At 52.0% G+C, this 27798-nt stretch overlaps 15 protein-coding genes across 15 annotated transcripts; 11 read left to right on the top strand and 4 right to left on the bottom strand.

Moving 5' to 3' along the window:
- Window positions 1-159: 159 nt before the first annotated feature.
- AYO21_10543 (hypothetical protein) lies at window positions 160-2055 on the bottom strand (the record flags this gene model as incomplete). Its single annotated transcript, XM_022660458.1, has 9 exons — window positions 160-304; window positions 362-672; window positions 727-827; window positions 890-1065; window positions 1132-1225; window positions 1284-1485; window positions 1534-1698; window positions 1757-1841; window positions 1904-2055. 9 exons carry the CDS (start codon window positions 2053-2055, stop codon window positions 160-162), a joined length of 1431 nt encoding a protein of 476 aa, XP_022507224.1.
- Window positions 2056-2927: 872 nt separating this feature from the next.
- On the top strand, window positions 2928-4702 carry AYO21_10542 (hypothetical protein; the record flags this gene model as incomplete). The annotated part of the gene is made up of 4 exons (XM_022660457.1): window positions 2928-3011; window positions 3072-3393; window positions 3448-4168; window positions 4240-4702. The coding sequence occupies 4 exons, from the start codon at window positions 2928-2930 to the stop codon at window positions 4700-4702; spliced, it is 1590 nt and encodes a 529-aa protein (XP_022507223.1).
- A 592-nt stretch (window positions 4703-5294) lies between these two features.
- AYO21_10541 (hypothetical protein) lies at window positions 5295-6547 on the top strand (the record flags this gene model as incomplete). Its single annotated transcript, XM_022660456.1, has 5 exons — window positions 5295-5352; window positions 5475-5710; window positions 5806-5886; window positions 5945-6150; window positions 6229-6547. 5 exons carry the CDS (start codon window positions 5295-5297, stop codon window positions 6545-6547), a joined length of 900 nt encoding a protein of 299 aa, XP_022507222.1.
- Window positions 6548-7137: 590 nt separating this feature from the next.
- On the top strand, window positions 7138-9311 carry AYO21_10540 (hypothetical protein; the record flags this gene model as incomplete). The annotated part of the gene is made up of 5 exons (XM_022660455.1): window positions 7138-7349; window positions 7413-7495; window positions 7546-7942; window positions 8004-8100; window positions 8193-9311. The coding sequence occupies 5 exons, from the start codon at window positions 7138-7140 to the stop codon at window positions 9309-9311; spliced, it is 1908 nt and encodes a 635-aa protein (XP_022507221.1).
- A 430-nt stretch (window positions 9312-9741) lies between these two features.
- AYO21_10539 (hypothetical protein) lies at window positions 9742-10801 on the top strand (the record flags this gene model as incomplete). Its single annotated transcript, XM_022660454.1, has 3 exons — window positions 9742-10111; window positions 10175-10239; window positions 10313-10801. The coding sequence occupies 3 exons, from the start codon at window positions 9742-9744 to the stop codon at window positions 10799-10801; spliced, it is 924 nt and encodes a 307-aa protein (XP_022507220.1).
- An 89-nt stretch (window positions 10802-10890) lies between these two features.
- On the bottom strand, window positions 10891-13045 carry AYO21_10538 (hypothetical protein; the record flags this gene model as incomplete). The annotated part of the gene is made up of 8 exons (XM_022660453.1): window positions 10891-11016; window positions 11078-11097; window positions 11172-11274; window positions 11336-11351; window positions 11416-11552; window positions 12496-12861; window positions 12921-12980; window positions 13028-13045. 8 exons carry the CDS (start codon window positions 13043-13045, stop codon window positions 10891-10893), a joined length of 846 nt encoding a protein of 281 aa, XP_022507219.1.
- Window positions 13046-13478: 433 nt separating this feature from the next.
- AYO21_10537 (hypothetical protein) lies at window positions 13479-14093 on the top strand (the record flags this gene model as incomplete). Its single annotated transcript, XM_022660452.1, has 1 exon — window positions 13479-14093. One exon carries the CDS (start codon window positions 13479-13481, stop codon window positions 14091-14093), a length of 615 nt encoding a protein of 204 aa, XP_022507218.1.
- A 162-nt stretch (window positions 14094-14255) lies between these two features.
- AYO21_10536 (hypothetical protein) lies at window positions 14256-15410 on the bottom strand (the record flags this gene model as incomplete). The annotated part of the gene is made up of 5 exons (XM_022660451.1): window positions 14256-14541; window positions 14625-14905; window positions 14968-14998; window positions 15066-15279; window positions 15350-15410. The coding sequence occupies 5 exons, from the start codon at window positions 15408-15410 to the stop codon at window positions 14256-14258; spliced, it is 873 nt and encodes a 290-aa protein (XP_022507217.1).
- Window positions 15411-15969: 559 nt separating this feature from the next.
- On the top strand, window positions 15970-17908 carry AYO21_10535 (hypothetical protein; the record flags this gene model as incomplete). The annotated part of the gene is made up of 7 exons (XM_022660450.1): window positions 15970-16060; window positions 16118-16204; window positions 16251-16413; window positions 16471-16555; window positions 16611-17241; window positions 17314-17411; window positions 17474-17908. The coding sequence occupies 7 exons, from the start codon at window positions 15970-15972 to the stop codon at window positions 17906-17908; spliced, it is 1590 nt and encodes a 529-aa protein (XP_022507216.1).
- A 631-nt stretch (window positions 17909-18539) lies between these two features.
- Window positions 18540-19022, top strand: AYO21_10534 (hypothetical protein; the record flags this gene model as incomplete). The annotated part of the gene is made up of 2 exons (XM_022660449.1): window positions 18540-18728; window positions 18804-19022. The coding sequence occupies 2 exons, from the start codon at window positions 18540-18542 to the stop codon at window positions 19020-19022; spliced, it is 408 nt and encodes a 135-aa protein (XP_022507215.1).
- A 545-nt stretch (window positions 19023-19567) lies between these two features.
- Window positions 19568-20386, top strand: AYO21_10533 (hypothetical protein; the record flags this gene model as incomplete). Its single annotated transcript, XM_022660448.1, has 1 exon — window positions 19568-20386. One exon carries the CDS (start codon window positions 19568-19570, stop codon window positions 20384-20386), a length of 819 nt encoding a protein of 272 aa, XP_022507214.1.
- Window positions 20387-20846: 460 nt separating this feature from the next.
- AYO21_10532 (hypothetical protein) lies at window positions 20847-21965 on the top strand (the record flags this gene model as incomplete). The annotated part of the gene is made up of 1 exon (XM_022660447.1): window positions 20847-21965. One exon carries the CDS (start codon window positions 20847-20849, stop codon window positions 21963-21965), a length of 1119 nt encoding a protein of 372 aa, XP_022507213.1.
- A 1247-nt stretch (window positions 21966-23212) lies between these two features.
- On the bottom strand, window positions 23213-24163 carry AYO21_10531 (hypothetical protein; the record flags this gene model as incomplete). Its single annotated transcript, XM_022660446.1, has 2 exons — window positions 23213-23998; window positions 24071-24163. The coding sequence occupies 2 exons, from the start codon at window positions 24161-24163 to the stop codon at window positions 23213-23215; spliced, it is 879 nt and encodes a 292-aa protein (XP_022507212.1).
- Window positions 24164-24519: 356 nt separating this feature from the next.
- On the top strand, window positions 24520-25284 carry AYO21_10530 (hypothetical protein; the record flags this gene model as incomplete). The annotated part of the gene is made up of 5 exons (XM_022660445.1): window positions 24520-24522; window positions 24574-24665; window positions 24715-24958; window positions 25009-25071; window positions 25120-25284. The coding sequence occupies 5 exons, from the start codon at window positions 24520-24522 to the stop codon at window positions 25282-25284; spliced, it is 567 nt and encodes a 188-aa protein (XP_022507211.1).
- Window positions 25285-25365: 81 nt separating this feature from the next.
- Window positions 25366-27067, top strand: AYO21_10529 (hypothetical protein; the record flags this gene model as incomplete). Its single annotated transcript, XM_022660444.1, has 6 exons — window positions 25366-25446; window positions 25496-25696; window positions 25789-25884; window positions 25957-26191; window positions 26241-26371; window positions 26528-27067. The coding sequence occupies 6 exons, from the start codon at window positions 25366-25368 to the stop codon at window positions 27065-27067; spliced, it is 1284 nt and encodes a 427-aa protein (XP_022507210.1).
- Between the last annotated feature and the right edge of the window lie 731 nt (window positions 27068-27798).

Genomic DNA, 27798 nt, shown 5'->3' with positions numbered 1-27798 from the left:
ATCTAGTAGATTGAATACGCGAAATTCCTCCACCACGAACCTGCTATGTTCTTGCGATATTGCCACCATCGGGCTAGACACACAGCGGGAATCTCAAGAAGAGACTACCTTTCTTCGCCATCTTTCCTATTTCATGACTCGTAGAGCCTCCTACTCGCCTCATGACTGGCGCTCCTTCTTGGAGAGCATGCTTTGGAAAAACTCCTCCTTGAAATTGCCATCCGCGTCCAGCCTTGTCTGGGCCTCCTTCCACGCCGACTTGATCAGGGCCACGCGCTCCGGTCCTCGCGGTCGGATGTCACATCTGTTTTGGCACATTGTCAGCGAAGATAGCACTACCGAACTTTGAGGAGGAACGTACTCAAAGGCCTCTGGCCTGACGATGAATCCGGGCGTCACGGCGTCACGGTTGATAGGAAGAGGGGTCCCGTTCGCGTCCACTTTCCGGTGCAGTTCAAAGCCCCATAGTAGTCGCGAGATGGCCAGGAATAAGGCCCGTTCCGCGACGTGGAATCCAGGACACACTCGCCGTCCCGCACCAAAGGTGAAGTGTGGTCGGTTGAGCGAGTCGGCGTTGATGCCGTAGCTCTCGTTCAGGGTCGCCTCCGCACGGAAACGCGACGGATCAAAAGTGCGAGAGTTTTCGTATGTGTTGTGGTTCAAGGTCCATATCTATTTGTCCTGGTCAATCACCCTGTAAAGAGAACGCATTTGATGACAACGTACATTCATCATCACAGTGGCACCTTTGGGGATTTTCATGCCGTTGTAGACATCATCACAGACAACCGAATGTGGCACGGCGCCGCTGATCGGACTCGGAGCCCCTGGAAGTCTTGGTGAGCATTTGAGTCCGCCCTATCAATGGTCAAGTGGGGGCCCAGCATACATCTCAGCGTCTCTTCCACCACGGCACGAATGTAAGGAAGGCGTTCCCGGTCTTCCCAGGAAGGCATGCACTCGGCACCGATGACCTGGTCGATCTCTTCCTGCGCCTTTTTCTGGACGTCGGGGAAAAGGATCATCGCTTTGACGAAGCCTAGCAACGTATTCCAAGTCGTGTCTCTGCGAACCATATCAGAAGAGATTCTGGTGGAAGGGTCAGTTCATGCTTCCTGCGTGTGAGCTTACGTTGCTGCACCAAAACCATGCCCTGCGTTATGTGCAATTTGTCTCTCGGAGAGGCGATCGGCGTCCTTGTCAATGAGCATGTCTCGAATGAAACCTGGAGATTTGTTTAGCCTCTTGGTCGCCAAGATAGCAGTCAGAGAGGGGTGTATCACTGGGATATTTCTTCCCGAGGGCGATCTTCTCCTTGGCTCCTTCGAGGAGTTGGTAGAAAAGCCGATCCTCGAGTTTCTGAATATCGAAAAGCGCGCGTTTGAAAGAGCTCATCCAGACCGGCATCACCCGATACCATGGACGAAGGAAAGGGAAAAAGTCGACCGGCTGCAGATTGATCGCTGCTGACGTTTGGTCCATCCACTAGAAATCCCTGTTGGCGTTCTGCAGACGGGGGAGCTGAGAACACACGAGACTTGCCTCGATAAGACCCTTGACATATCCCGTATACACGTTGGGCGTTCGCCAACCGTACAGAACGGTGGAGGCGATACTCGCCGTATATCTCTGTAGATTGCCTACCCAGTTGTCGGGATGCTCTGCCATGTCATACATGAGCTGCAGACTCTCAAAGATCTAGCCAGATCGTTCAGTCCGTGTTCCACACAGTCCTGGTCCTTTTTGCAGTTCGTACCTGATAGGGGAGATAGCTGTTTGCTGTCTTCACGTTGAGACGGACGTGGTACATCTTGCGTTGGCGTCGCCATGTTTCGTCGTTGCTGGACGGGCGGCAGGGTTAGCGACCTTCGTCCAACGATAAAAAGAGAGGGTGTGCACACACTCTCGTAGAGCAATGTTCAAGCCGTCTCCGAATTCGCGGATGTAGAGATCTGGACGAGCCGAATAGATGTTGCTTCGCTTCTCGATGAGATCTTTGACTACTTCGGGGCTGTTCAGGAGGATCATATCCTGGCCGCCCAGCTTTAACGACATGATGGGACCATCTGATGGGAATTTAGCAGGGATCGGTAGATCACGTCGTCATGACATGTACATTTGTTCGCCCATTTTTGGAATTCGAGATGAAAGTTCTTCATCGGCATCTGAAGCAGGTTCCCAAGTACTGGATATGTCCTCGGCCCTTTTCGACCAGTCAGTACCGTCTCCAAGTCTCTCTCGTTCAAGGGAAGATTGGTGCCACCTGCCTGGTGGGAAATCTTTGGGGCGCATTCCATATCGAGCAATTTTGTAGCATACGAAGACAACAGCGGCTGCCACCACGGCCCAGAGGGCCACTGAATGGTTCTGGGACGCCATCAAAGTCTGACGATCTGCCAGGTTGAAGCTGCGATTGAGACTAACTTGTCTCATGAGATTGGAGGTTGATGTGTACCAATTCAACAGCCAGGACTCTTGCAGACCGTCATTCCTTCGACATACTCCAAAATAGCCGGGCTCCGATCATGTGCTCTATAGCATGCGGCTTTCCCTTGCTCAGAATGACGGCAGGACCCACATCCATATCAAGTGAAGCAATCGGAGGCAAGCGATTAACTTCTTCCGGCCCATTCAAGCGTGACCATAGGCTCCCGGAGCCTCTTTTGGCGTGCTAGTGTCCTGGATACCATTTCCGCAGCCTACCTGGCCACCAGGCTCAGTCGAACAGACCTGATTCTCTCCGGAACCCAGAACAGAGGAGAAAAAGGTTCGTGCTTGATTGTTGTCTAGTCAGATTGGTCGGATTGGTGTGTCAACTATTAGAAACAAATTTGGCACTTCTGGACTGGGCCTTGTTGTTTCTCCCATGAGGCTGGAAGTCGTTACTCCCATCACACCAACGACCAGGTTGTATTGACACTCGAGCCATGGGGTTCTCGGAGCATGTGACCAGCCATTTTTCGGCCCATGTGCCCTATCCCACGACCTTTGCACTCGTCGCTATTTTTCTTGTGAGTGATTGAGCCTCCAAGCAACCTCATCAATGGAGGGTTTTCTGACCAAGCTCTCAGATCGGATATGTCATCTACTTCGCTGTCACCTATGACTCACGTCTCAAACATCTGCCGCCAGGGCCCCGAGGCTATCCTATCATTGGCAGTCTCCCATCGCTTGTCGACGCCAGCAAAGTCCCCGAGATCTCGCGGGGATGGGCCCGTAAGTATGGCGAGCTGGTGTACACCAAGATTGGTGGGACGCACTTCATCTGGCTCAATAGCCCTCGAGTCGTCAAGGATTTGATGGACAAGCGGGGGACCAAGTATTCGGGTCGGCCTTATGCTCCCATGGTTGACAATGTGAGCGGCAAAGCTCGAACGTTCTTCATGAACTACGGTGAGCGGTGGCGCAGCGTCCGCAGGGTCAGCCACGCCTGCTTGAATCTGACAGCGAGCAACTCGTATCGGCCGGTGCAAGATTTTGAGTCTAAGCAAGTTCTGTACGATTATCTACACAACACGGATCCACAGAAGTTTTACGACGACAACCGCCGCTATGCCGCCAGTCTGATCATGACGATCACGTATGGTCAGCGGGTGGCGTCCTGGGATGATCCTCACATCGAGAAGATCTTCACGGTCCTCAAGCACTTCGTGGCTATGGCGAGTCCTGGGGCCTGGCTGGTAGATGCCTTCCCTTCGCTAACTTACCTACCGTCATGGATGGTGCAAAACTGGTACAATATTGGACGGGAGTGGTTCAAATATGACAGTAAAGTCTACCTGGACCTGTACCGCAACTTGGTCAAACAGGTCGACGAGGGCACCGCCCCCGACTGTTTCGTCAAGGATTTCTATCTTGGAAATCCAGCCAAGAATGGCATTGACGAGCTCACAGCGGCCTATGCTGCGGGCTCCCTAGTCGAGGCGGGTAGCGAGTCAACTTCATCGGTCATCAACGCCTGGCTCAGAGCATGTATCATGTATCCTGAGACGGTCAAGGCTGCCCAAGAAGAGGTGGATCGTGTGGTTGGACCTGACCGCCTTCCCACATTTGAAGATGAGCCAAACTTGCCATATGTCCGCGCCATGGCCAAGGAAATCCTGAGATTTGTGCCCATTACCAAGTTCGGCACGCCCCATGCAACGACGGAAGATGACTGGTACGACGGGTGAGTAAATTTCCTCCTCTTCTCTCTGGATGGCAAGGATGCAACGTCGAGCTGACTCTTCTTCGTGGCAGCTATTTCATCCCCAAGGGTTCGGTGGTGATGCTGAACTGGTGGGCCATTCATTTCGACCCCAAGTTGCGTGAGAACCCCTTCACATATGATCCCACACGCTTTCTCAACGATCCCTACACCACCGCCGAAGCCGTGAATGCCGCCAACCCGAACGACCGAGACCATTATTCATACGGGGCCGGACGGCGGATATGCACAGGGCTCCACGTGGCCCAGAACTCCCTCTTCATCAACATGGCGCGGACGGTGTGGGCGTACAACCTGCACAAATACAAGAACCCTGCCACGGGAGTCGTGGAGGAGCCAGACATGACGGCTGAAGACGGGTTCCTGTGCATACCGAGACCGTTCAAGATGGTATTTGAGCCCCGAAGTCCCGAAAAGGCGAAGATCATCGAGAACGCGTGGAAGTCGGCGGAAAGTCAGGGCATTGAATGGACGCGGAAGCAGGCAAGGCTGTGAAGTATACAACATTTTAAGAGAAAGATAGCACCCATAGTTATTCAAGGACAATCTAGGATTCGCATGTCGTATACCCTATGATCTTTGTCATATTCTCTTTGTCTCTCAGCCAGGCTCAGCGAATAGGAGCTCCAAGGTAAGATGAAGAGACATTGAGATGAAAGCATTTATCCTCTACAAATTGGACTGTTCAAGACTTCTCTACACAAACACAGATATCATGATTTGCAATTTGGAAAAGCAGTGATACGCGTCAGACGAATCCTCATGAAGCTAATGTGTTCTTGCTCGGACTCGCACATGCCGGACTGTCGGAGGCTTCTCATGCCGCAGATCAAGGAGGTCATTTTCGCCGTGTCCCAGACAAACAAAGCGAGAAGTAGCATGGATTACACCGGCTAAAATTCTCTCTAGCTACAAGTTACATCATTCCACTTGAGGCTGACGAAACGGATATACTTGACACGTCGTCAGTCGAGGATTGTTCACTCGTCTCACCGCCAAGGACGTATGTGAGCCTGTCCCTCTACCTATCCTGTCGCTTTCACCAAAAGCTATCTACGACATCATATCTTGAGATACGAAAAGAAACATGGCAACTGGGTTTCCTGTCAAAGATAAAATCGTGGCGATTACTGGCGGCGGTTCTGGTAGGTTCCATTTCCCAGACTTCTTCATTTCCTCCCTGCGACGGGGGCAAATTCTACAACGAACCCCTTGAACAAAACACGCAGACGAAAGCCTGATGGATTGATTAACCTCGTCAATGCAGGTATCGGACTCTCCTGCGCTCAGACCGCGTTGGACGCGGGTGCGAAGGCCGTCATCGTCGCGGATCTGCGTCTGACACCGGAGGCCGAGAAGCTGGTCACGGCAAACAAGAACGTCGTGTTCGAAACGTGCGACGTGACCAAATGGAAAGACCTGCAGCATGTGATTGATGCCAGCGAGAAGCATTTTGGGGATGTCCCAGATGTTTACATTGCCTCGGCGGGCGTGTTTGAACCTGTAAGTCGCATGTCCGTCCCAGTGGAGTAGGATCGGAGAAACATACATGTGTCCCCTCTATATTTACGCTGGCTTACTCGCGAGTGAGAGAACAGCCGTACTCCAACTTCTGGGACGACCCGGAAGGGTTGGACGCGGATGGCTACAAGGCCGTCGACATCAACGTGAATCACCCGGTGAGTTTGTTGCGGTTGTATCACTCTTGATCCCTGTTGACGACATTTGACCTGGCAGATCAAACTGACTCGGCTTGCCATGCGCGCACTCCTGGGCAAGTCGAAGCGTGGTGTGGTCGCCATTCTGGCGTCCATGGCGGGCTACATCAAACAGTATCCGGCTCCCATCTACGTGGCCACAAAGCATGCGATGGTCGGGTTCACACGTAGCTTGGGAGATGCCGAAGCCCTACAGGGTGTCAAAGTGGTGGCGATATGTCCTGGGTAGGTCTTCCGCTCTCCCTGATACCATATCATCTTTTTTCCCTTTTGCGGACCGTCCATCTTACTGATCCAACATAGAATTGTGTCGACCCCGATTTGGACGACCGGGACCCCAGGGTCCGGAAAGCGCTTCGGCATTACCGACCAGGTCAGCATCACCGCAGATCAAGTGGCCAAGGTCGTCCTTGACACGGTGGAATCCGCCAAGTACCCTGGAGGGACGATTGTGGAAGTCTCGATGCTCGGTACGCGGGTCATTCCTGAATGGAATATTGCCCCGCCAGGCGGTGTTGAAGGGGAGACGGCCGAGGGGTCGGCCACGCCAGAGGATGCAATTCAACGGGTCATTGGGTCAATCTTGCAGGTCACCGAGAAGGAGAAGGGAGCTCGATTGTAGAGCATTCGACCTGAGGTCAGCGGCGGAGCAATGCCTAAAGAGTTCCAAGAAGCCAGCCGGTAGACTGTGCGAAACGACTTTATGTCCATTTGCTGCTTGCTGAATGCTTTCACCCAGGCTGCATGGGCAGACGTCATACTTCTGTTCCCAAATATGCCGAAACAGGCGTTGTGGCGAGAGCGTACACAACGAAAATACCTAGTTGACCCCGTACGAGTTTAAGCAGATCGAGTATCTCAAAAGACGGCCTATGAAGCCTGTCCACGGTCCGTGGATCTTGTCCTGTAACGGTGGGCCTGGTCGTGCGAACAGGAGGCGGGCGGTCGTTGCTCGGAGGAAGTTCTGCCGACCACCCGGCTCGCATTGTCGCTTCCTCTCCTCTGTTTTTAGGTGGGTATGACGGTAGATCTTGTCGTGGCTGAAGATTAAGACTAGTATAGTAGCTGACTCGTCACGACTGCTGTCGAAGTTTCTTTTGAACGCCTGAAAGACAATTAGAGAAGGAGCTTGGCAAACTGTCAATGCTGAAATACCAAGGTGCTCAAAGAGGAACGAAGCAATAAGATCTGAGTCGGGAAATTACGAATAATATGGATGAAGAAGTCACGCCAAATTCTGGGGCAGAGGGTTCAGCTGGGGCATCTGGCACAAATCCTGTCAAAGAACAGGAGGTGGAAGAAGTGCTCGCCGATGACACGGTATTGATCATTGGAGGCGGTCCGGTAGGAATGATGACTGCGACCGTCCTGGCTTTCTACGGGATCAGATCTATTGTGCTCGAACGCAACTTCACCACCACTCGGTAAGGGGTCGGCATAGTCAGCATTTTTTATTAGCAGAACCCTCGTACTGACGACTTGAAAAGATGGCCCAAGATGGACCTCACCAACGTTCGATCCATGGAATTCTTCCGAAAGTTGGGTCTTGCTGAAGGCCTTCGGGAGCGAGGTAATTATCAAAGCATACTATCTGCGTCTACCTGCTGAACAAGTCTGAAGGTGTCCCTTCCCACATCCCCTATACCGTCCTCATATCTAGTGGACTGAGTCAAGATTCTGCCATCACACAGTGGAATCACCCCAGTGTCGACGAATACCGGCAGATGATTGCCGAAAGAAATGATGGCACGATGCCGCTAGAGCCGTGGCAGCGCATCTCGCAAGAGATATTCGAGGCGTGGCTGAAACAACTGTCAGAAGCCAACGAGTTGATCGACTTGCGCTTTGGCTGGAAGCTCGAGACCATTCAGGAGACAGGAGAAGGCGTCGAAGCGACGGTGACTGACCTCAACTCCTCCAAAATAGTGAAGTTCAGGTCCAGATACGCCGTCGGATGCGACGGGGCTTCCAGTCGAGTTCGGCGAAACTTGAATATACCACTTGACGGTGGCCCGGTGTAAGTAAATCGCTGAAGCGGCAGGTATTATTGGCACTAACGGTACTTTCTTCAACACCAGGCCTGGATTTGTGCTACTAGTACACTTCAAGTCCAACGACCTAGCAAGGCTTCACAAGCAAGGTCGGTTCTGGCATCTATTCATGGCTGGAGAGCACGTCATGGGTGGAGCTACGATCTCTCAAGACGAAAAGGCGAGCTGCTAGGTCACTTTTATCCCACCAGAGTCGCTACTGACATGTCCTAACAGGACACCTTCACCACGCATCTTTTCCTACCGATGGACGCTGACGAGTCCGCCACTGGCACCGAAGAAGCAGTCTATCGTGTCCTAGGGGGAATGTACCAGCCATACGAAGTGAAGATCGACCAAGTATTGGTACGCTCGACCTACAGACCTAGCGTGGCAGTTGCTCGCCAGTACTCCAGTCCCCAAGGGTGGATCTATCTAGCGGGCGACTCTGCGCATCAAAATATTCCTACTGGTGGATATGGTATGAACATGGGCCTCGGAGACGCGTACGATATTGGCTGGAAGCTGGCGGCGGTGTTGCAAGGGTGGGCAGGCAAGGGAGTCCTGCAGTCCTATCAAGAGGAGCGTCGACCGGTCGCTCTGACCAACGTGGAGCGGTCAGGAGTACACATGGCGGTGCATGGCGCCGTACCCAACATTTTGAAGGGGTTCGCCAACGAGCTCGACGCTGACACTGACAAAGGGCGCCAGCTGCGGCAGGAAATTCATCAGCATTACCAGGCTAACGATGGCGAAAATACAGACCGTGGCATTGAGATGGGCTACCGGTACAAGTCTACAATCACGATCCCCGACACAACGACGAAAGAACCCAATTGGACAGCGCACGAGTATGTCCCTACGACCTGGCCGGGAAGTCGGCCACCCCATGTCTTTCTCGAGGACGGCAAGACCGCCATCTTCGACCTATTGGGCAAGTACTTTACGCTGGTCCACTTCATATCTGGAGACACCGACACAGCTGGACATGCAGAGTACTTCGACGAGGCGGCCAAGACGATGGGAATTCCCCTTGAACACGTTATCTTGAAGAACGAAGACCACGCCCGTACGTTGTGGGAGCGGGATCTGGTACTTATCCGACCCGACGGCCATGTAAGTTGGAGGGGCGATACCATATCGCATCGGTCCACAGCGTTTCACGTCTTGGAAGTGGCAGTTGGGCACCATTTTGATGAGGCCAGTAGCACTATTGCTCAGCAGAAGACTGACGTTAATGGGGAAGCGGACAATAAACCGGGAAAGGAGCAACCGAGAGAATTCACCCTGGTCGGAGAGGTCAAGAGTCAAGACAGTGAGTATCAACTGGACAAGATGGGCGAATTCCAGAAGTGAAAGAGGCTCACAGATCACATTGTACGAGGATGTTCGGTGCTGAATGGATGTGTTGCTTGATGGATCTCGTCCGTGCGATGGCGTTTCCCACCATTCACCAATAAGCTTCCAAGCGATCAATAGAGCCAATCAGATAATCAGCGTCGTTTTTGACTATACCTTTTTTTGCTTTCTCCGAGTTTCTGCATCAATGCGGTTCCGGAATCTGGCGAACTTCCCCGGCTTCCGAGGCCCGGACTTGGAGGGAGAAGTCGAGGTACGACGATAGTTAACCGACATTGGATCCGGCAATGGAATCATGGAGTCTTTGGCCGCAGCGAGACATCGACGCTGTGTTTCTTCTTCGCAAAGGTCTTGTGTGTCGTCCTTACACTCTTGACGCCGCCCGCCATTCCACCATCTTGCTCACGCACATATCATCTTGGGAGACATGACGGCTCACAAATTCAAGCGCCTCGTCCGATTCGAGGACTCGAGCCGGACTGTTCATTATGGAGAAGTCCCTGCGAGTCACGGGTGGTCCGATGATTTGACGGGGCTTTCTGTCCCGACTTACAGCGGCGGATTGCCCTGGGAGAGCGGCTTCAAGCTCACTGGGACGACCGCCACCATTGCCAAAGTCTTGAGGCCCATCGAGACGACACCCATCGTCTATGGCGTTGGGCTGAATTATCGTCAACATGCGGAAGAGGCGAAGGTAAAGCTGGTGCGCCCCAACTACGGGAATAAGCCCACTAACTCTCCCAACAAGATCCCCCTGCCGCCTTACCCTATGATATTCGTCAAAGGGGCCGGGTCTTGTGAGTAGACGCTTTCCTTCTTTTTGTACAGAACTCAGCTGAACTTAGTCTCCGTGTGACCAGCCGCATTGGCAGATCCATACGAAGACATCCCCATCCATAAGGAGGCCCAATTCATGGACTACGAGGTAGGCAGATACACTCTTAACCATGATCATCCTTCACTTGCCACTGTACTCACTCGTCTATTGCCTGTTGCAGGGCGAATTGACCATCATCTTCGGCAAAAAGGCCAAGGATCTGACCGAGTCAGACAACGTCGCCGACTACTTGCTCGGCTACACGGTCGGTAACGACGTGTCGTCGCGGTACTGGCAAGACCCCGTGCGGGCGGGCGGACAGCACGGCTACGCCAAAGCCTTTGACAAGTTCGCGCCCATTGGACCTATCCTGGTGTCGCCAGCACAGATCCCCGATCCGACCACGCTCACGATGAGGACCATCGTGAATGGCCAGCAGCGCCAGATCACAAAGACGGACGATCTGATCTTCGACATTCCTGCCATTGTCCGGCATTTGACGCGTGGCAGGACGATCGAACCCGGCACGGTGGTCTTGACAGGGACGCCGAGCGGAGTGGCGGCGTTCATGAAGCCACCGGCATGGCTGCAGAATGGGGACGTGGTGGAGGTTGAGATCTCTGAGATAGGGAAGATCCGGAACAAGATGGTGTTTGACTCAGCTTCATAGCTAAGTAGCTAGCTAGCTAGCTAGCCAGGCCTAATTGAATAGTTTGGGACACTCAGCTAGCCCTGAGGTGCTATCTGTCTTTCCAGTCTTCATCCCTTGACGATCTTACTGATCTTGGTCTCAATCACGGGTCCCTTCCCTCCTTCACTCACAATAAACCGACTAGCCCCAACGAACCGGCTGGTCTCGAGACTTTTGAAATTCGGTGCACCAGTCTTCAGCATCAAAGTCAGTCTGAGTCACCATGCCATATGTCATGTCTGAGGGACAACTGACCTCGAATGTGATATGTGTGACTGGAAAGAGAGAGATAATATTAGCGAAACGGTTCTCTTATCCTACTCCCGACCTGATTTTGGAGGGTACTCACACACGTGTCCAAAATCCGTCGTCTTCGCTTCCGGGCTGCCAGTCAAGATGAGACCGAAAGCAGGAGTTATTTCGATATGTCCTGTGTAGGCATACGAGATGGTCTACATAGCTCGATGTTATTTTGGATCGAAGAACAGAAACACAACCGAGAGAGAAACGCACTGTGCCATCTTCATTTCTGCCAGCCAGGTCGCAAATTAATGATTGAGTATCACAAAGATTTGAGATTTGCTTGTACTTACTTCAAAGCAGCCTTGACGTCGATAGTAACATACTTCATATCATCGGTGACTTTGAAGTGGTCGGTGCCGAATAGCACTTGAGCATCCACGGCAGGCTCAAAGCCTGGCTCGCTCTTCAAGGTACCCGCGTTGATGAGCTATATTCAGTAGTCAGCAGTCGGTAGAATCAGACTGCGGTTCCCCTTTTCCGAATGCTATCCTTCTCTGAGTGAGAGACTGGAGCGGTGGGCATTGTGGGTCTATTTACCGCGATATATAGCTGGCTGCCGCTGTTGATTTTGCCTGCCACCACTGGTCAACTGTTGCGGATGGATTTATTCCAGGGTTCGTTACATACCAATGACCACCGGTGCATCGAATGTAATCTGCGATATCATGAACTGTCAATGATCTTGGGACATTGACCGGATAGGGAAACACTTGCCTGCGCGGTAAATGCGGGTTGTAAAGCTGCGAAGCCCGACATATTCACGGACAAGGAGAAGTAGAGGTCGAATAACGAGCTCTCCTACTAAGATGAGGAGCTCTCAATGGTAGACACCTGTCAAATTTCTCTGCTGTGTAGATAATGAATGGGAGTCTTGTCCGGCAGGTGTAACTGTGAGTTCTGATGCGACTTATCATTCGGCGACTCCTGCAACGTAGGGCGTCGGAGCATATGCCACCTTAGGTCGACGGCCTGCCATGAAGGACCGGAGAAAACTTGCACATACCCCGGATGGTTTCTGTGACAGGTTCAACCGTCTACGTACATGGCTACTTTAACCTTCAATGACCTTTGGTCGACGAGCGTCATTCCAGAGAGCTAGTGGTTGACAAGTACCCTATAATTGCCTGGCTATTTCTTTCACATTAGGGAACGCATCAGGTATAATATTTAAAGGAATACAGCGAGAGACAGGGAAACTTGATGATTTCCTCATTTCTTCGTTTCTCCCCATAACTATACTACGTTTTCTAGACAGTCTCGCCCTCCTTTAAGCTCATATTCTCCTGCACCTGCAGTCCGCTGGTAAAATCCGACTTCCCAGTGGCCATGTTTGTCGGGAATGAATAGTGTTCGTGTACATATTTCCATACCCCGTCGACCTTGCGCATGACCGATGTCGTCCGGTACGTCAAGTTGAATGGCTCACCATCGGCCGCAGTGCCGTAATAGTTCTGATGAGCTGTGGCGTAGCCGCATTCGGGCGTGATGGCGATGATTTCCAGATCTTTAATGCGCAAGTTCGCCCGGGCCAGGTACGGAGTAATGCGGTCGTAGTGAGGGCGGAATCCTGGCCGCGTGACCGCCCCCATCAGATCAAAATAGTTGGCCTCGTCCAGGTCGTAGAAGCGCTTTCCCGCGTCCGGGTCTTTGTCCGCCACATAGTTGCAGAAATGGGAAAAGTCCTTCCAGTGCTCGAGGATTTCATCTTCGACCTTTGCAAGTTTCGGATTGTGGTCCTGTACAGCGCATCGATTCAATGACAATGTCGTTCGTCTGCTGGGAAGACGCAACCTACCTTGCTTGGTGGGTACGACAGCTTCTTCAACAAATCGGCATTGCTAGTCGCGAGATCGTCCTACTATTGTGTCAGTAGTGGCTGCGAGTCAAGCTCGTTGTCCGCACCTCGGTGAGCCACGACATGGTTAAGACACGCCCTGTGATGACAGCCTCAAAGAAGTATAGTATCAGTTGTCGAATTCTATCTTGAATACTGTCTGGAATTTGACCGGCTCGATATATCAAGTTGGACTTCAATAAATCTAAACGTCCCAATGGATCTGTTCCTAGTTCGATTGGTTCGGACCCTGCAATTCTGTGGACAACCCCCCAACGGAAGCCGGAGCAAGACTAACACAACGGCCGGCGGCCATGACCAGTACCCACCACGTTTGGAGCCACCGTCCCCATATGACGAATGCATCATACATACCTACGGTTAATTGGCCTTCAGCTATCTTCTTCCGGCCTTCGCATACTGTCCAAGCAAGAGGAAACACGATATACAAGGTTACTCAAGTTATCAGGGTCAGTCTATCACAAACATCTCTAAGACACCCGTTCAACGTCGCTCAAGATGACCGTGGATTTTGATCGCCCGTTTCAAAAAGTCACCTCTCCGCAGAAACTAGCCCATGTCGTCTTACGCACGCCACGCTTCAGGGAGATGGTGGACTTCTACAAGACCTTTCTGGGGGCGGAAGCCACGCACGAAAACGACTTCATCTCCTTCCTCACCTACGACGATGAGCACCATCGGATCGCGATAGGAGCGGTTCCCGGTACCTCGGACAAGATCAAGACCTCGGCCGGCCTGGAACATATCGCCTTCTCGTTTGCAACCCTCGAAGAATTACTGCTGGCATATAGGCAGCGAAAGGCCAAAGGGATCCTACCTATATGGAGTGTCAATCACGGTCCCACCACCAGCATCTACTATCAGGATCCAGACGGGAATCAGATCGAGACACAGGTCGACAACTTCGACACGGTGGAGGACACAAATGCATTCATGGCGTCTACAGAGTTTGGCGAGAACCCAGTCGGGGTCGACTTCGATCCAGAGGATATCATCAAGAAATTGCAAGCCGGTCATGATGGTCGGGAATTGAAGAAGAGACCAAACATCGGTCCTCGAGGGCTGGATTCGATACCTGTTCCCCCGCCGCCTACGCCCATCAAGGGCCATTGAGCGGACCCTGGTCTGGATAAAGTGCATGATAGCTTTGTTAGAATACTTTATGTCTACTTTGTTCCTGTCCCCGAGTTCGCTTGTCCATTTGATAAATCTAAAATGGCTTCAAATGTACTGCGAAGAATTTAGAGACGTGGGCGTGTGGTATTATCGTCGTCCTCATTCGACCTTTTCTTTCTCCAACAGAGCCAGGATGCGTCTCTCTACGTCGTTCTGCTCTGGCTTAGTCCCAGCTCCGGCAGGCGGCTCAGCGTTAAAAGCAGGAACGTTCCTCCATTGCTGCCCTTTGACAACCTCCAAGACAGTCCCCGCTGGCCATTGGCTTGATTCCACCAAGGATTTCATCCCGAGGGCAATCTCGTCCGGCAGAGCGCAGACGTCTTTTGTGATGCCATACTCCTGCATGGCTCGGGGCGCGTCGGTCCATATCCTCGTATAAACCATACTGCATGAAAGGCGTCAGTGGGAGATTGTTCAATGATTAGCCGGACCATCTGTATGTTCGGTCCAGAAAGCAGTGTCACTTACCCCGGAGCGCACGCGACCACTTTGATATCGGCAATCTCGTCCAAGTCTGCCATTGACCGCGTGAAGCCGGTGACGGCGTGCTTTGAAGCCACATACAGTGGGGCGGTGAAGTTGGGCGTGTACCCTGCCAGCGAGCCTACGATCATGATGACGCCCTTCTTCTTGTGCCGAAGAAGCTCACGGATCCCGATGCGGGTGAATTGGATGGCGTGCCCGACGTTGACGTCCAGCAAGCGGTATCTGTCGTCTTCGAGGTCCTCCCAGAAATTAGACGGCCCTCTCTGTTGATGTGTCAGTCTGGGTACTATAGCATCGTATCATGTGGCAAGAAATGGTTTCTCACAGCTTCGAATATTCCAGCACCGGCAACGAATCTGCAAAACGGACTCAAGTCAGTTCCCAAGCTCACGATATCTCAATCTGGCTCGTCATAATACTCACAAGTCAGGGACCTCGCCAAATGCCTGTTCTGACACCCTGGCCAAGGCTTTCAGCTGATCCCATTGTGCCACATCTGTCTCCTGATAGACGACTTTGCATTCTGCCCCTTTTACCTCTTGCAGCCATTCCTCTAGCTCTGGTGTGGAACGAATGTCTGCTGCCAACACTCGACAGCCACTTTTCTGGCAGAGTTTCGCGAACTCGAGGTTGATCCCTACAGATCCAGATCTGTCAAACTTTCCGAGGTCTCATTCTTACGCTGCACAAACAAGAAGGGAGATTACCTGAGCCTGCGCCTGTTATCACGGCAACTTTCCCATCGAGACTGAAATCCCCCAAGACCATGATGGATGGGATGCCTATCTAGCTACTCTTTCAATGGTATATGCTAATGCCTATCAGACTGTATCCTGATTACCGACTATGAGAACCAGACAATCAACTTGGGGTTAAGACTGGACAACGTGACAAGAACATGACCAATTTCGACGTCGGATCACTTAGGGGGAAGAGGCTATCACCGATTCCGCTCCCCTTCAGCAATGAGGTGGAGAAAGCAGGTCACGGGCAAGCAGGCTTGATCCCACCCTCCTCCATGTCCCCGGACCTGCACGCTATATGCTCCGGAGACAATTGCTCCACGTCACACCCCAGGGTCGCCCCTATGTGCGGCAATACACAACACTCTGAGGTCAGATATCTCCCGTGGCCCAGTTTGTCGATCTCGGAGGGCCGGAATCCCTAAATGGCAGATAAATGACCAAAGCAACATCCTGGGTAGGGCACCTGATAATGTGAAGCTCAGAGGTTGGAAGAGACTCTACAATTACAATCCGACCATCGCTGTTGCTCCCCTCACATCTGCAAGCCGAGAAGAGACTTTGGCTACACAGCCTCCACCATCATGTATGCCGTGATAGCTGTGGTCGTCGTTCTGGCGGCCCTGATCATCAGGTTTCGAAACCTTGGCATGAGACCCAAGAATTACCCTCCAGGTACTTCCACCCTCTGATGGTCGATACTTTCGATGACATGCTGAGACAATGCCTCAGGGCCACCGACGATCCCCGTCTTTGGGAACCTCTTCCAAATGCCCAGGAGTAAACTGCATGAAGGCCTGGCAAAAATGTCGGAGCAATGTAGGAGTTTCTCCATCTCCTAGGAACAGCTGCTAACACCCATCAGATGGCCCCATCATGGGATTGAAGCTGGGGGCCATGGATATGATTGTTATCAACTCGTACACGACGGTCAAAGATCTCTACGACAAACGGAGCAGCATCTATTCGAACCGCGTGGACAATTACTTGCGCAACTTTGGGTACAACCTGATGATCTCGAATCGAGAGTAAGTTTGCAACCAACTTCCGTGGAGCAAGAGTTGCCAGATAACAGATCCTGATAGTAACGATGATGTGTGGCGTCGTCAACGAAAGATGTATCACACGGCTCTAACGAGCACGGCAGCGACTCGATACTTGCCCTATCAGGTACGCTCTACCGGCTCTTCATATAAAGGCATCTCGAGACTCACATGTTCGAAAGCGATTTGAATCAATCCAGTTGCTATGGGACTTACTGAACGCTCCGTATGACTCTTTTGACGCCCTCAAGCGCTACACCACCAGCACCGGATCCACCATCACTTACGGCTGGCGAGTCAATCGGGCCGACAATCACTACGTGACACGCCTTTTCGAATGGATCGAATCCTACACTCTCGTGGGCATTGCGACTCAGGTTACCGAGTTCTTCCCTATGCTTCGGCCGATCGTGAAATACACGCCCAACTCATTGAACAAGCTGAACAAAGAACTCTCCCGACTCACCATCATGGAACGAGATCTTTGGCTCGACCTCCTCCGTGAAGCCAAGTCCAAGGTTGACCGAGGAAAGCTGAACCCGTGCTTCGCGGGCGACATGCTCACCAACCAGGATAAGGACGGGCTTAACGAGATGGAGATGGCGTTCAACGCAGGCCACGCGTGGGCGGGAGCCTCGGACACGACGTTCAACACGCTACACGGTTTCGTCAAAGCTATGATTTTGTATCCGGAGGTACAGCAACAGGCTCATCTGGAGCTGGACCGGGTGGTTGGTGCCGACAGGATGCCGGAATGGGAGGACCGAAACCAGCTGCCGTATGTCAGGGCTATAGTCAAGGAAAGCTTGAGGTGTAAGAGTCCCGGAGTCTGAAGAAACGGTCGCAGACAAAAGATACTGACCTCAAACTTTCGGCGCGGTCTAGGGTGTCCAACTGCCGTTTTGGGGATCCCACACGCGGCAGCCAAGGACGACGAGTACATGGGGTATAAGATCCCCAAAGGAGCATCCGTGGTTCAAAACGTGGGAGACATCAAACCCCGACTGAGAAGTTGTTCTTACTGACCAGTTCACTCTCTTTCCAGATATGGGGCATCAACAATGACCCCGTCCGCTACCCGAACCCACGCAAGTTCGATCCACTGCGATACATTGACGACAGGATGCTCTCACAAGAGTCGGCCGCCCAGGCGGACCCGGCGCTGCGCGACCATTTCACGTTCGGCTCTGGTCGCCGCATCTGTCCCGGCATGCAGGTCGCCGACCGCAGTCTATTCATGGTGATTGCGCGCATGCTGTGGGCTTTCGACATTGAGAGGGTGGGCGACGAGGTCATTGAAAACGACGCCATGACCACCGGTCTGGTTGCGGGGCCGATGCCGTACAAGTCCAAGTGCGTCCCGCGAGACGAGGAGCGGGCCAAGTTGATCGCCGACTCGTGGAAGGAGGCCGAAGGCTGGCTCGACGAGGAGAGAAACTACAGTCAGGCGTGGTACGAGAAGGAGTTCTGGAAGAAATGACGGCCACATTGGAACAGAAGACACAACATTTCGTTTAACATGTTCGCCATCGGTTCTGTGGATGATTCTACGAATGGTGCTGCGTGAACCTGCCAACTGGGCAAGCCGAGATCCAAACATTGTTTCAATCTCGAGAGAAGTAGCTCAAGCATGAAGTTTTCCTCCTTGTATCAACCGCGTTGATCAAATCTCGACACTCTCCAGAGCGCAACAGTCCTCGGGTCTCAATGTTTCTCACAGTGAGCAGACCTCCGCCCCCAATAGGGATGGTCAAATGCCCCCCACAAAGGTTGGAGCGGGGTCCCCGAGAAACCGGGGAGGAAACTCATCGAAAATGGCTTAGTCACCCCGGAACAAGATCCACCGCGACTCCCGATTGGCTGAAGAGATGACGATAAGGGGGAGGGGGTGGAAAATGTATCGTATCTGGGTACCGAGTACAATACCTTTACGAGGCTATTAAACCATGACATGACACCAAATTCTCACTGGAACTGGAGCTCTCTAGCGTTTGGAATCCATTCTCGGCCTTGGGATCAAAATTTATTGAAGAGAAGCAAAACTGATAGGTTCTGCCCTCTGTTTGGCAACCTTACAAACAATCAAATTCAGCTAAACAGAAAAGCCAGCCATGACCGAGACATCGAATGGGACGGGTGGAGCTCCCCCCGAGAACCCTTCTCACCCAATAACCATGCTGGCGTTTGTCACGCGGAATGAAAATCTGTCGGTCGAGGAGTTCCAGAAACATTGGATAGAGAAGCACGGACCCCTGGTGGGGGGATTCCTGTCGTCCAAGGGAGTTCTGAGTTATCGGCAGGTACGTTGAATTCGGCTACCACCTTATCTGCAAAAGATTGATGAAACCGTTGTTGATCCTCCCCCCCTCATCTAGTTCCACATCGACCAGAGCAACAATCCCCTTGGTTACGACGGGGTCGTTCAGCTGCAAATCCCGTCCCTGGAGACCTGGGCCAAGATCTCGTCGGACAAATACTACCAGGACGTCGTCGTGCCGGACGAGCAGAGATTCTTCCAGGCGGCCAAGATGGTCATCCTCACGGGGAAAAACTATTCGGTCGTCGAGGGCGGGCAGTATGTGCTGAACAAGTAGCTCGACGACGTGAAATGAAAGAATGGTGAAAAGAGGTAGCTTAATGCCCAACCAAAAGGGGAGAACCTGAGTCGTCCAAAGCCATGCTATGCCCGTTCTTGGTGTAAATAGTACATGTTGTGGCGACTGGTCTTACTTAATCGTTACTGAACCGCTTCCTAGAAATTCATGAATAAATACTCTGATCCGACTTATCCGAGTCTTGCGAAAGTGGGTGTGTAATACAACTTGAATGGTAAAATGATTTATGAGCAGTGGACAGAGAGGATCAAGCAGGCCGCTTACGGAGTGAGTGATATGTCCTTCTTCCGAGTCCTGGGTGCGTTGGATTCGGCTACCAATAGATCGTGCCGGCATCATGACAAGGACAAGCCGAATTGGCTCCAGAATCCTTTTTTCCGGCACCGAATTGCTCCAAACTTATTTTGTTTTATTTATTGTTCGTGGTATTGACCCTTTGCACATTCTCCGTCGCCATCTCGAATACAACCATCTCAGGCTGAGGTCCGGGCTAAATCGCAACCATCAACCACGCACACACAAAGATGCTTGACCCACTCACGTCCCAGCGACCACCGACGGTCACGGAGATGCCATACGATGAAAGCGTCATGTTTACCATATCCACGTTTATTCCTTATATCGGTTGCATCCTCTTCGCACTATACCAGCTGATATTCCGATTCGACCCCACAAGCACCCTCTTCATGCTCGGCGGCTCGCTGTGCGTGGTGCTGGACCCATTGATCAACGCGCTCGGGTGCTGCTATTTCGCCAAAACCGACTTGATATTGCACGCCCACGATGGTCGACCGATCCCTTGGTTCATGTTGGCTTCGTACGGCACATTCAACGGCGGTTTTGGATACTGGTGGTTTACCAAGTTCCGGAGCCAAAAGGCACCCATGACGGCCGGCGGCGTGTGGAAGCTGTGGGCATTTGCCTACGTCTCGAATCTGTTCCTGGAGTACCCGGTCAACCAATGGGGTCTGCAGTCATATTTTGGATATCAACCCTTCAAAGTACTCGGAATGCCTTTGTGGTTTCCCGCGGTGAACTCGACGATGCCGATTGTGGCGGCTTCCATAATCAACGTTCTAACAAAGGCCGAAGTCTTGAAGGGTTGGAAGAAACTCGCAATCATCTTGATCATCCCGTCGGCGGATATTCTGGCAAATGGGGCAATGGCCTGGCCAGTCTGGATTGCCCTGGCGGTGGATGAGGGTTACCATATTTCCTACCCGATGGGAATTGTCACTTTTATCTTGGTCGCAATCTCTCTGACGCTCGTTGGTCTGCAATTTGACGGCCCTGAGGTTTCGTCGAACAAAAGTAAAGGCAAACAGAACGGCAAAGCCAGGTGACTCGTCTATGGATGGTCGTGAAACCAGCAGACCCTGCATTCCTTCTTCGGGATATGGGAAAAGGCCATAGAAGGAGCCCATGGCGAAGGTTTCACTGTTGAAATCGAAGGATGAAGTGATCACGCATACAGCGGTTCTGACTTACCTTTCCTAAATTGCGACTGTGATCTTTATTCCGAGGACATCGAACCTCACTTAAATAGAAAGTCAAACCTAAATCTCATGTTTCTGTAAAGTTGAAGTAGATTCAAGGATGCCATTTACTTCCATGCCTTTGGCCCTGATACGTGAGCCGATTAAAGGCCAATTCTGAAGTCACTACTTCCTTCCGGACGCCGGATTAATGGAGGATGACTGACAATCAATATATTTGAAAACCATCTGGCCTGATCCCTTTCCCCAACACCAAAGTCGTATTGCATGAATTTGTCTTGCACGATTCCAAATTCCACTACCAACAATGGCCACACGAACGACACCGTATAAAATCGCCATCTTCGGTCCTGGTGATGCCGGTTGTATAGTCATCCGCGAAGCCACTCGCCTACCAGAATTCCAGGTCGTCGGGGCCTTTGTGTTCTCCGACAAGAAAAAAGGTGTTGATATTGGAACTCTGGCGGGCATCGAGCCCCTTGGGGTCAAGGCTACCGGCAACTGGGACGAGTTCCTCAAGATCGACTGTGACGTGGTGGTCCACACAGCCTTGGACGCTCCCTTCCTGGACCCGCTCGCTGACTTTGTGCGACTACTGGAAGCGGGTAAGAACGTCGTTACAAGCCATCCATACAGTTATCTACCCGCTCGAGATGCAGCTTTTGGAGAGGGTATCAAGAATGCGTGCAAACGAGGCAACGCGACGTTCCATGCCACGGGGCTCAATCCCGATCTGATGACCCAACGGGTAGTTACTTTACTATCTGGCCTGTCCAACGACATCACGCGCATCGAGCTGGAGGAATACTTCGACTGTCAGGATCAAGCGAATGCGAGCGTGTTGCAAGTCATTGGCCTCGGAGGAGATATTGCGGAGACGATCGATGAGAGCAGTCCGGCTATCTGGTACCAGAAGCATTACAACTACCAAATGATCCATCATGTTGGGCGGGAGTTCGGGGTCAAGATTGATCGAATCGAAGCGACCAAGCAGTGCCTCGAGGCACCGGAAGACATTGTCCGGCCCGTCATGACCGTCAAGAAAGGCCAGACAGCCCTCATCTCATATACTTCCACCGGATATACCGACGACAACAAACCGTTCATTAGCATCAAAATTACCTACTTCTTTAGTCAACAGATGAAGCCGGCCAAGCTTGAAAAGGACAACGTATACATCGTCACTATAGAGGGGAGACCATCTTCACGCACGGTTCTGAGTCTGAAAACCTCGTATCTGACTGATGCGACAACTATCGAGGGCGAACCTGCAGCTCCGGCCTACCTGACCTTTGCGGTGGCTTTACTCCAAGCGGTGCCAATGGTTGCGGAAGCTCCTCCGGGCTTCAAGGCTCCCGATGTACCTGAAGTACATTGGAAAAAGGACCAGAGAATGCATGTGGCTTCATGCTACAATGAGATCTAGTCAGGGAGGAGAGCATTGCTTGCAAGGGTAGACGGAGGAAGGAGAAGGAGACATTTTAGTATTTGCTATCGTTTACGGGTGACAGAGAAAACCCCTGGGCTTGCCTGCTGGAGGGAACCTGGTACCACTGAAGCCTTGGGTATGGGCTGCGAAGCCCAACCCTCACAGCTGAGATGACGGTACGATTGCGGGAGCACTCCCTTTGCAGATCTTCCTCTGCTCCTTCATCTGGGGAAGGGAAGGTTCATGCCTGCGAGGCTGTTACCCCTTTTGGGCTAGCTGGTGAGACCACATAGACACCAATAGTACACTTGAACTAGACCTCTTCTGCACCACCAATTCCGCTGTTAGAATAAGAGACTGAGATTGAGATTTCTGCTCCGGGTCCGGAATGCAAAAGAGATGGTCAGATCCGACTGGTTCCAACCAAGAAAAACAAAGTACAGTCCCTTGCAAAATTACCTTCACCCCAAAGACAACTCGAGGCTATCTCCGCCCCACTCCAAGTTCACGTGGCTCGGATGCATTACTTTATCCACTCTAGGTGTGGTTGTTGAAACCACCAATCATAAAACGTCCTCAACACCTCAAGTTTCGACAGTCCGCGTATGGTACCCGTAATATTTCACCTATCATTCCGTGACTGCGGTAGGTCAACCGAGAAATCTAAGAGCAGCAACAGATCGGATTGGAACTGGACCACCAAGCGTGCGATACATATACAATAAAAGAACATTCCATCTCGATGTAACTACAAGCACTTGTATAATAGTTCAGTAAGATAGATCGGATGCTGCATTGTCCAACCGTACATGTCCTCGTTCGCTTCGAAACTCAGCCTACTTCTTATTGCCCCGAGAATTCCGGAATGAAGAGTAGTGCTCCGTACACGCCCTGGTGGTAGGATGATCAGGTCCAAGGACTCGCCGATATCCAGCTATTGCTCTCTCATAGAAGATTGCAGCCTGGATAAACCGAGACCGTAACACCAGAAGGTATGCTAGGTTATACATACTAGTCAGCGTATCCGGATGCTCCTCCCCGAGCACCTTCCTCCTCCTGATCAGATAAGGTATTAAACCTCCGACGTTAAGTAATATATTACCTATACATTATAAAGCTATAGTGCATAAGTTTCATACTGTGTGCTGTGTAAGATGGTTGCAAGCGTAATGATATGGTGCATCATGAGGTTCTTTACCTTCTAACTTTGCTTCTAAACACATACCCGTACTGAAGCTCATATATCATTCCTGAGCCTTATGTCGGTTTCTCAGTGAAAACCTCCACTCATTTGCGATCATGCCGAGCCAGAGCGCTACCAAAGAACACCCGACCATAACTGTCGTGACTAATATCATGGTAGCAAACCAGTAGAATATCTGCCATAAGTAGCTCGACGATGGCCGGCCCGGATCGGCAGCGAGAGCCACCTGCATTGCATTCAGAATGGTCGTCACCACGGCAAAGATAAACAAGATCGGCCCATAGAGCCGTGCAAAGTACTCCCCGTATTGCATAGGGATATGTTCATAGGAGAGCCGGCCGAACAAAAGGGGAGCGTAGAGGTTAAGTCGGGATAGACGAAGCTCTCCATATTGATATCGAGCCGAAGCATCCCGATCTTCAATACTTTCGAGATCAGCTAAGAAAGTAGACATCTCCGTCCAGTTGAGCTTGATGGGGACCAGTCGCAGATGCTCTTGCTGCGCAATCCAGAGATCAGACTCGTACTGGATGAGGTAGCGATACGTCCGCAAGAAGCCAATGGCGGCACGTCGCACGGGCAATTGCGCAGTAAGTAGCGACGGTTGAGGTGGAAATACATGTGTCCAGAACGAGTGCGACAAAAGATAAGGAGGGAGCGGCTTGATGAAAATGCGATTATTGATCCATAACAAGTGAAGGCGCGGATCTTCGGTTACAACGATCTCTCGTCCGAGGACGTTTTGTTGGTAGAGAGGATGGATATTAGCGCTCGAGGGCGTAGTCAAGGTCCATAACCTCGATACGACGGCCTCGAGATCAGCGGCCTAGAGTTCCCGACTGAGAAATCTAGAAAGGGTGTCAGAATTAGAGAGGGATATAGTTGGATGACCAGGAACGTGCTGGGTCGCCGCTGGGGAGCCGGATGTTTCAAGATCAGGATAAAGTTGGTGAGGTTGTGAAAATGGAGATGCTCGGGGATATACCGTCATTGTAGTTTATCTATGGTGTCGACCACCGTATGTAACGATAGTTCCCGAGTATTGAATGATCATGTGCGCTGCAATAAAATGTTCAGACCCAGCGAGTAGATAAGGAGGGGCTGCCGAGCTGTTCGTCGAATCGGCTTTTCCTCTTTGAGAAAACCATCGTGGCTGTGACAGTTAGCTGGACGCAGGGAAGGTCTTATATTCAGCCTCTTAGATAGCCACGAAGTTACCGCCCAGTAAGGCCACGTCGGATATGTCGTCCACCAATAGAGTACACTGTGTAGTATGCCTACTGTTATATTGTGGGCCAAAGCCACCTTATCTTATTCAGTATAAGCCTCACAGGTGGTGAACTGACCATGGTACTTTCCATCTTCTGCCTACTCCAGTCGAGTCACTGACTTCAGCCTCAGGTGCGACCGACCACTGACGACGACACGGGGTTGAAAGTGCTGCGGGAGCCGACGTCGAGCCCGGATGCCGAGAATGGAGAGAAGATCATCGAGTGAGTGTAACGCCTAATGTGACTGGTTCAGCTCTCTAACATACGACAGCGTTGTCGCCGTCCACGGCCTCGGCGCGCACCCGGACGACACCTGGACCCAGAAACGCGGCGATGGCGATGAGGCGCGCTGGGTCAACTGGCTCGAAGAGAAGGACATGCTTCCAGAGGTGGTGCTAAACGCACGCATCATGCGGTACGGATACAAATCGGGCTGGTTTGGAGTAGATGCGATCAAGCAGTCGGCTCGAACGACTGCGGAGCGGTTTCTAACCGCCCTGAGACGAGAGCGAAAGGTAGGTAAGAGATGGACTTGAGGATAAGAACGGTGGACTGACGAGACAAGGGCTGTACCGATCGACCGTTGATATTCATTGCGCACAGTTTCGGCGGGCTCGTTGTACTCAAGGTCAGTGTATATACCAGAGAGACGGTTATGAGCTGATGAGAGGAATAGGCAGTATGCGATACTTACTATGACCGTAAGGAGTGGTCCGGCATGTTCGATGCGGTCCGAGGGATGGTGTTCTTCGGCACGCCGTTCCGCGGGGCCGATGGCATGAGCCAGAGCGAAATGGTGCAGGCGGCAGCACGAGAGTATACGGCAGAAGATATTGAGTAGGAGCCTCTCTACATCCTCGACCTAGGCAATGAGCTACTGCAAGACCTGGTGGATGATTTTCAGAAGCGAGTGTGGGTATAAATGCCTCATGCGCGTATCGCGTATTTCTTCGAACTCCAAGCAAGCGAGATTGGAGCAATCGTTAGGAAGCAGAGACGAAAGGTAAGATGAGTATATAATAGGATAATCGACTCATACTGATGTTGTGGAGGCGTTTACAGTTAATGAACGATCTGGGTGTCTCGACGTGTCAGACCGAGTGTCGAAACACCCGCTCGCGCGGACGCATTTCAACATGAACAAGTTTGGGCGAGCGACGGAAGAGGATTATTTGCTCGTGGCAGAAGTGATCGAACAGATGGCGAAAGATGCTCAACAGCAACTATCGGTGCCGTCGATGCAGGTCGCACCTGTAAGTGTATGGAAGAGTCAGATAACAGAATAACTAAAGCCCATTCTGTGTTGAAGGTTGTATCCGTGCCTTTGGAAACGACGTATGAACAGGCAAGCCGGCGGCGAGTCAACTATTTCCGAGGTCGCCAAAAGCAGCTGGAACGAATTCAGGAATACTTTACGGACGATGCCGCGGACGAATGTCGTGTGCTTATCCTCCAGGCGATGGGCGGACAAGGGAAGAGTTAGATTGCGCTCGAGTATTGTCGACAACGGCAGCCCACTTATGCGGAGATGTTCTGGATCAATGCGAGTTCGGAGACGATGGCCGTACAGTCGTTAGAGCGAGTGGCAGCGGAGATTAGGCAACCGCTGACGGGAATTGACGACACTCGAACCAAAATCCGACTGGTCGTCCAGGCGCTGGCGCGACGGAGCAAGCGATGGCTCATGGTGTTGGATAACTATGACGACCCGGATCACTTTACGAGTATTGAGCAATTTATCCCATCTCGTTAGTTACCTTCTTATCCTCACGAAACTAGCTAACTTATCCAACGTAGATAGCATGGGCGACATTCTTGTCACCAGTCGCAGTAAAGGACTGGAAGGACTCGGACGAGTCGTAATAGTACCGCCTATGACGAATCAGGAAGGGATAGAACTCCTCTTATACGACTATCTAACGTCTGAGGTAGACGCTCATCGGGAGAGATGTAGTAAGATCGTTGAACGGCTAGGCGGGTTACCTCTCGCCCTCGATTAGGTAGCAGCCTTTATCCGATACAAGCAGCTCGCGTTAGATCAGCTCGACGAGTTCTTGAGCTTGTATGAGGTATAACGCGAACAGGTGTTACGATATACGCCCCGGCGATTCTGGAAATACGGCACGGTACAAGTCGACGGGAAAGAAGAAGACAACCGGGCGATTAGCGCATTCACGACGTGGGAGATGTCATTTCAGCAGTTGGAAGAAGACGAGGCGCGGAGGGGCGACATTGGGTACTTCTTGACGGTGTCGGCCTTCTTCCAGCCCGACCGGATTGACGAGTCACTGTTCCGCTACCACTGGGAATGGACGCAACCGGCGCCGGCATGGATGAGGATATTTAGTCATGAAGATTCCGGCAGCAACGACTGGTCTCGGTCGTCGGAATCTGACAGAGTCTCCGACAGCGACCCAGAAGGTCCTGCAATGGCTCCGGCAGGATCCGGGTCAGACGCAGAAGACGAGACGCCAGTGGTAGATCGAGAACCGTGGAATGTAGATCTATTTTGGGAGTTGATCTCAAAGGCGTTCGATCTCTCTCTGTTAGATGGCATCGCTGGTGGCGCGTCTATCGATGAGGCACGCTTCTCGTTACATCCGGTGATCTGCGACTGGCTGTAAGTCCGATTGGGGATGGAGGCGACTCACGACTTTATATCTGAGGCAATTGAGATGGCGGCGGACAATGTCCGACGCATAGATGGATCCGTCGACCATTCACTATAAGCGCGAGTGATTCTCCTTAGGTACATAAATATGTGCCTTAAGAATGACAGACGGCTCTATTCGGACGGACAACGAGTGGGACAGGAGTTGAGGAGTTGTGCGGCGGCGGGATGGGTTACATCGTTCTACCATAACCATGGGCGCTATGATGTAGCAGAGGGTCTCTACCGGCAAGTATCCGATACGAGAAGGGAGACGGTTGGGCTAGAAGACCCTTCGACGCTGACGAGCATGGATAACCTAGCCTTGGCGCTGAGCTATTAGGGGAAGTACGCGGAGGCGGAGGAGATGTATCGAGAGACGTTAGAGCTGAGTAAGAAGGTACAAGGGGCGGAGCATCCCTCGACGCTAACGAGCATGAATAACCTAGCTAACGCGCTGAGCGGTCAGGGGAAGTACGCGGAGGCGGAGGAGATGTATCGAGAGACGTTAGAGCTGAGGAGGAAGGTGCTCGGGGAGGAGCATCCTGAGACGCTAACGAGCATGAATAACCTAGCTAACGCGCTGAGCGGTCAGGAGAAGTACGCGGAGGCGGAGGAGATGTATCGAGAGACGTTAGAGCTGAGTAAGAAGGTACAAGGGGCGGAGCATCCCTCGACGCTAACGAGCATGAATAACCTAGCTAA

Source organism: Fonsecaea monophora (assembly GCF_001642475.1).
Source record: "Fonsecaea monophora strain CBS 269.37 chromosome Unknown Scaff123, whole genome shotgun sequence".
In the NCBI taxonomy this organism is placed as follows: domain Eukaryota; kingdom Fungi; phylum Ascomycota; class Eurotiomycetes; order Chaetothyriales; family Herpotrichiellaceae; genus Fonsecaea; species Fonsecaea monophora.
The sequence above is the reverse complement of the archived record's forward strand: the minus strand, read 5'-3'. Positions and strand labels throughout refer to the sequence as shown.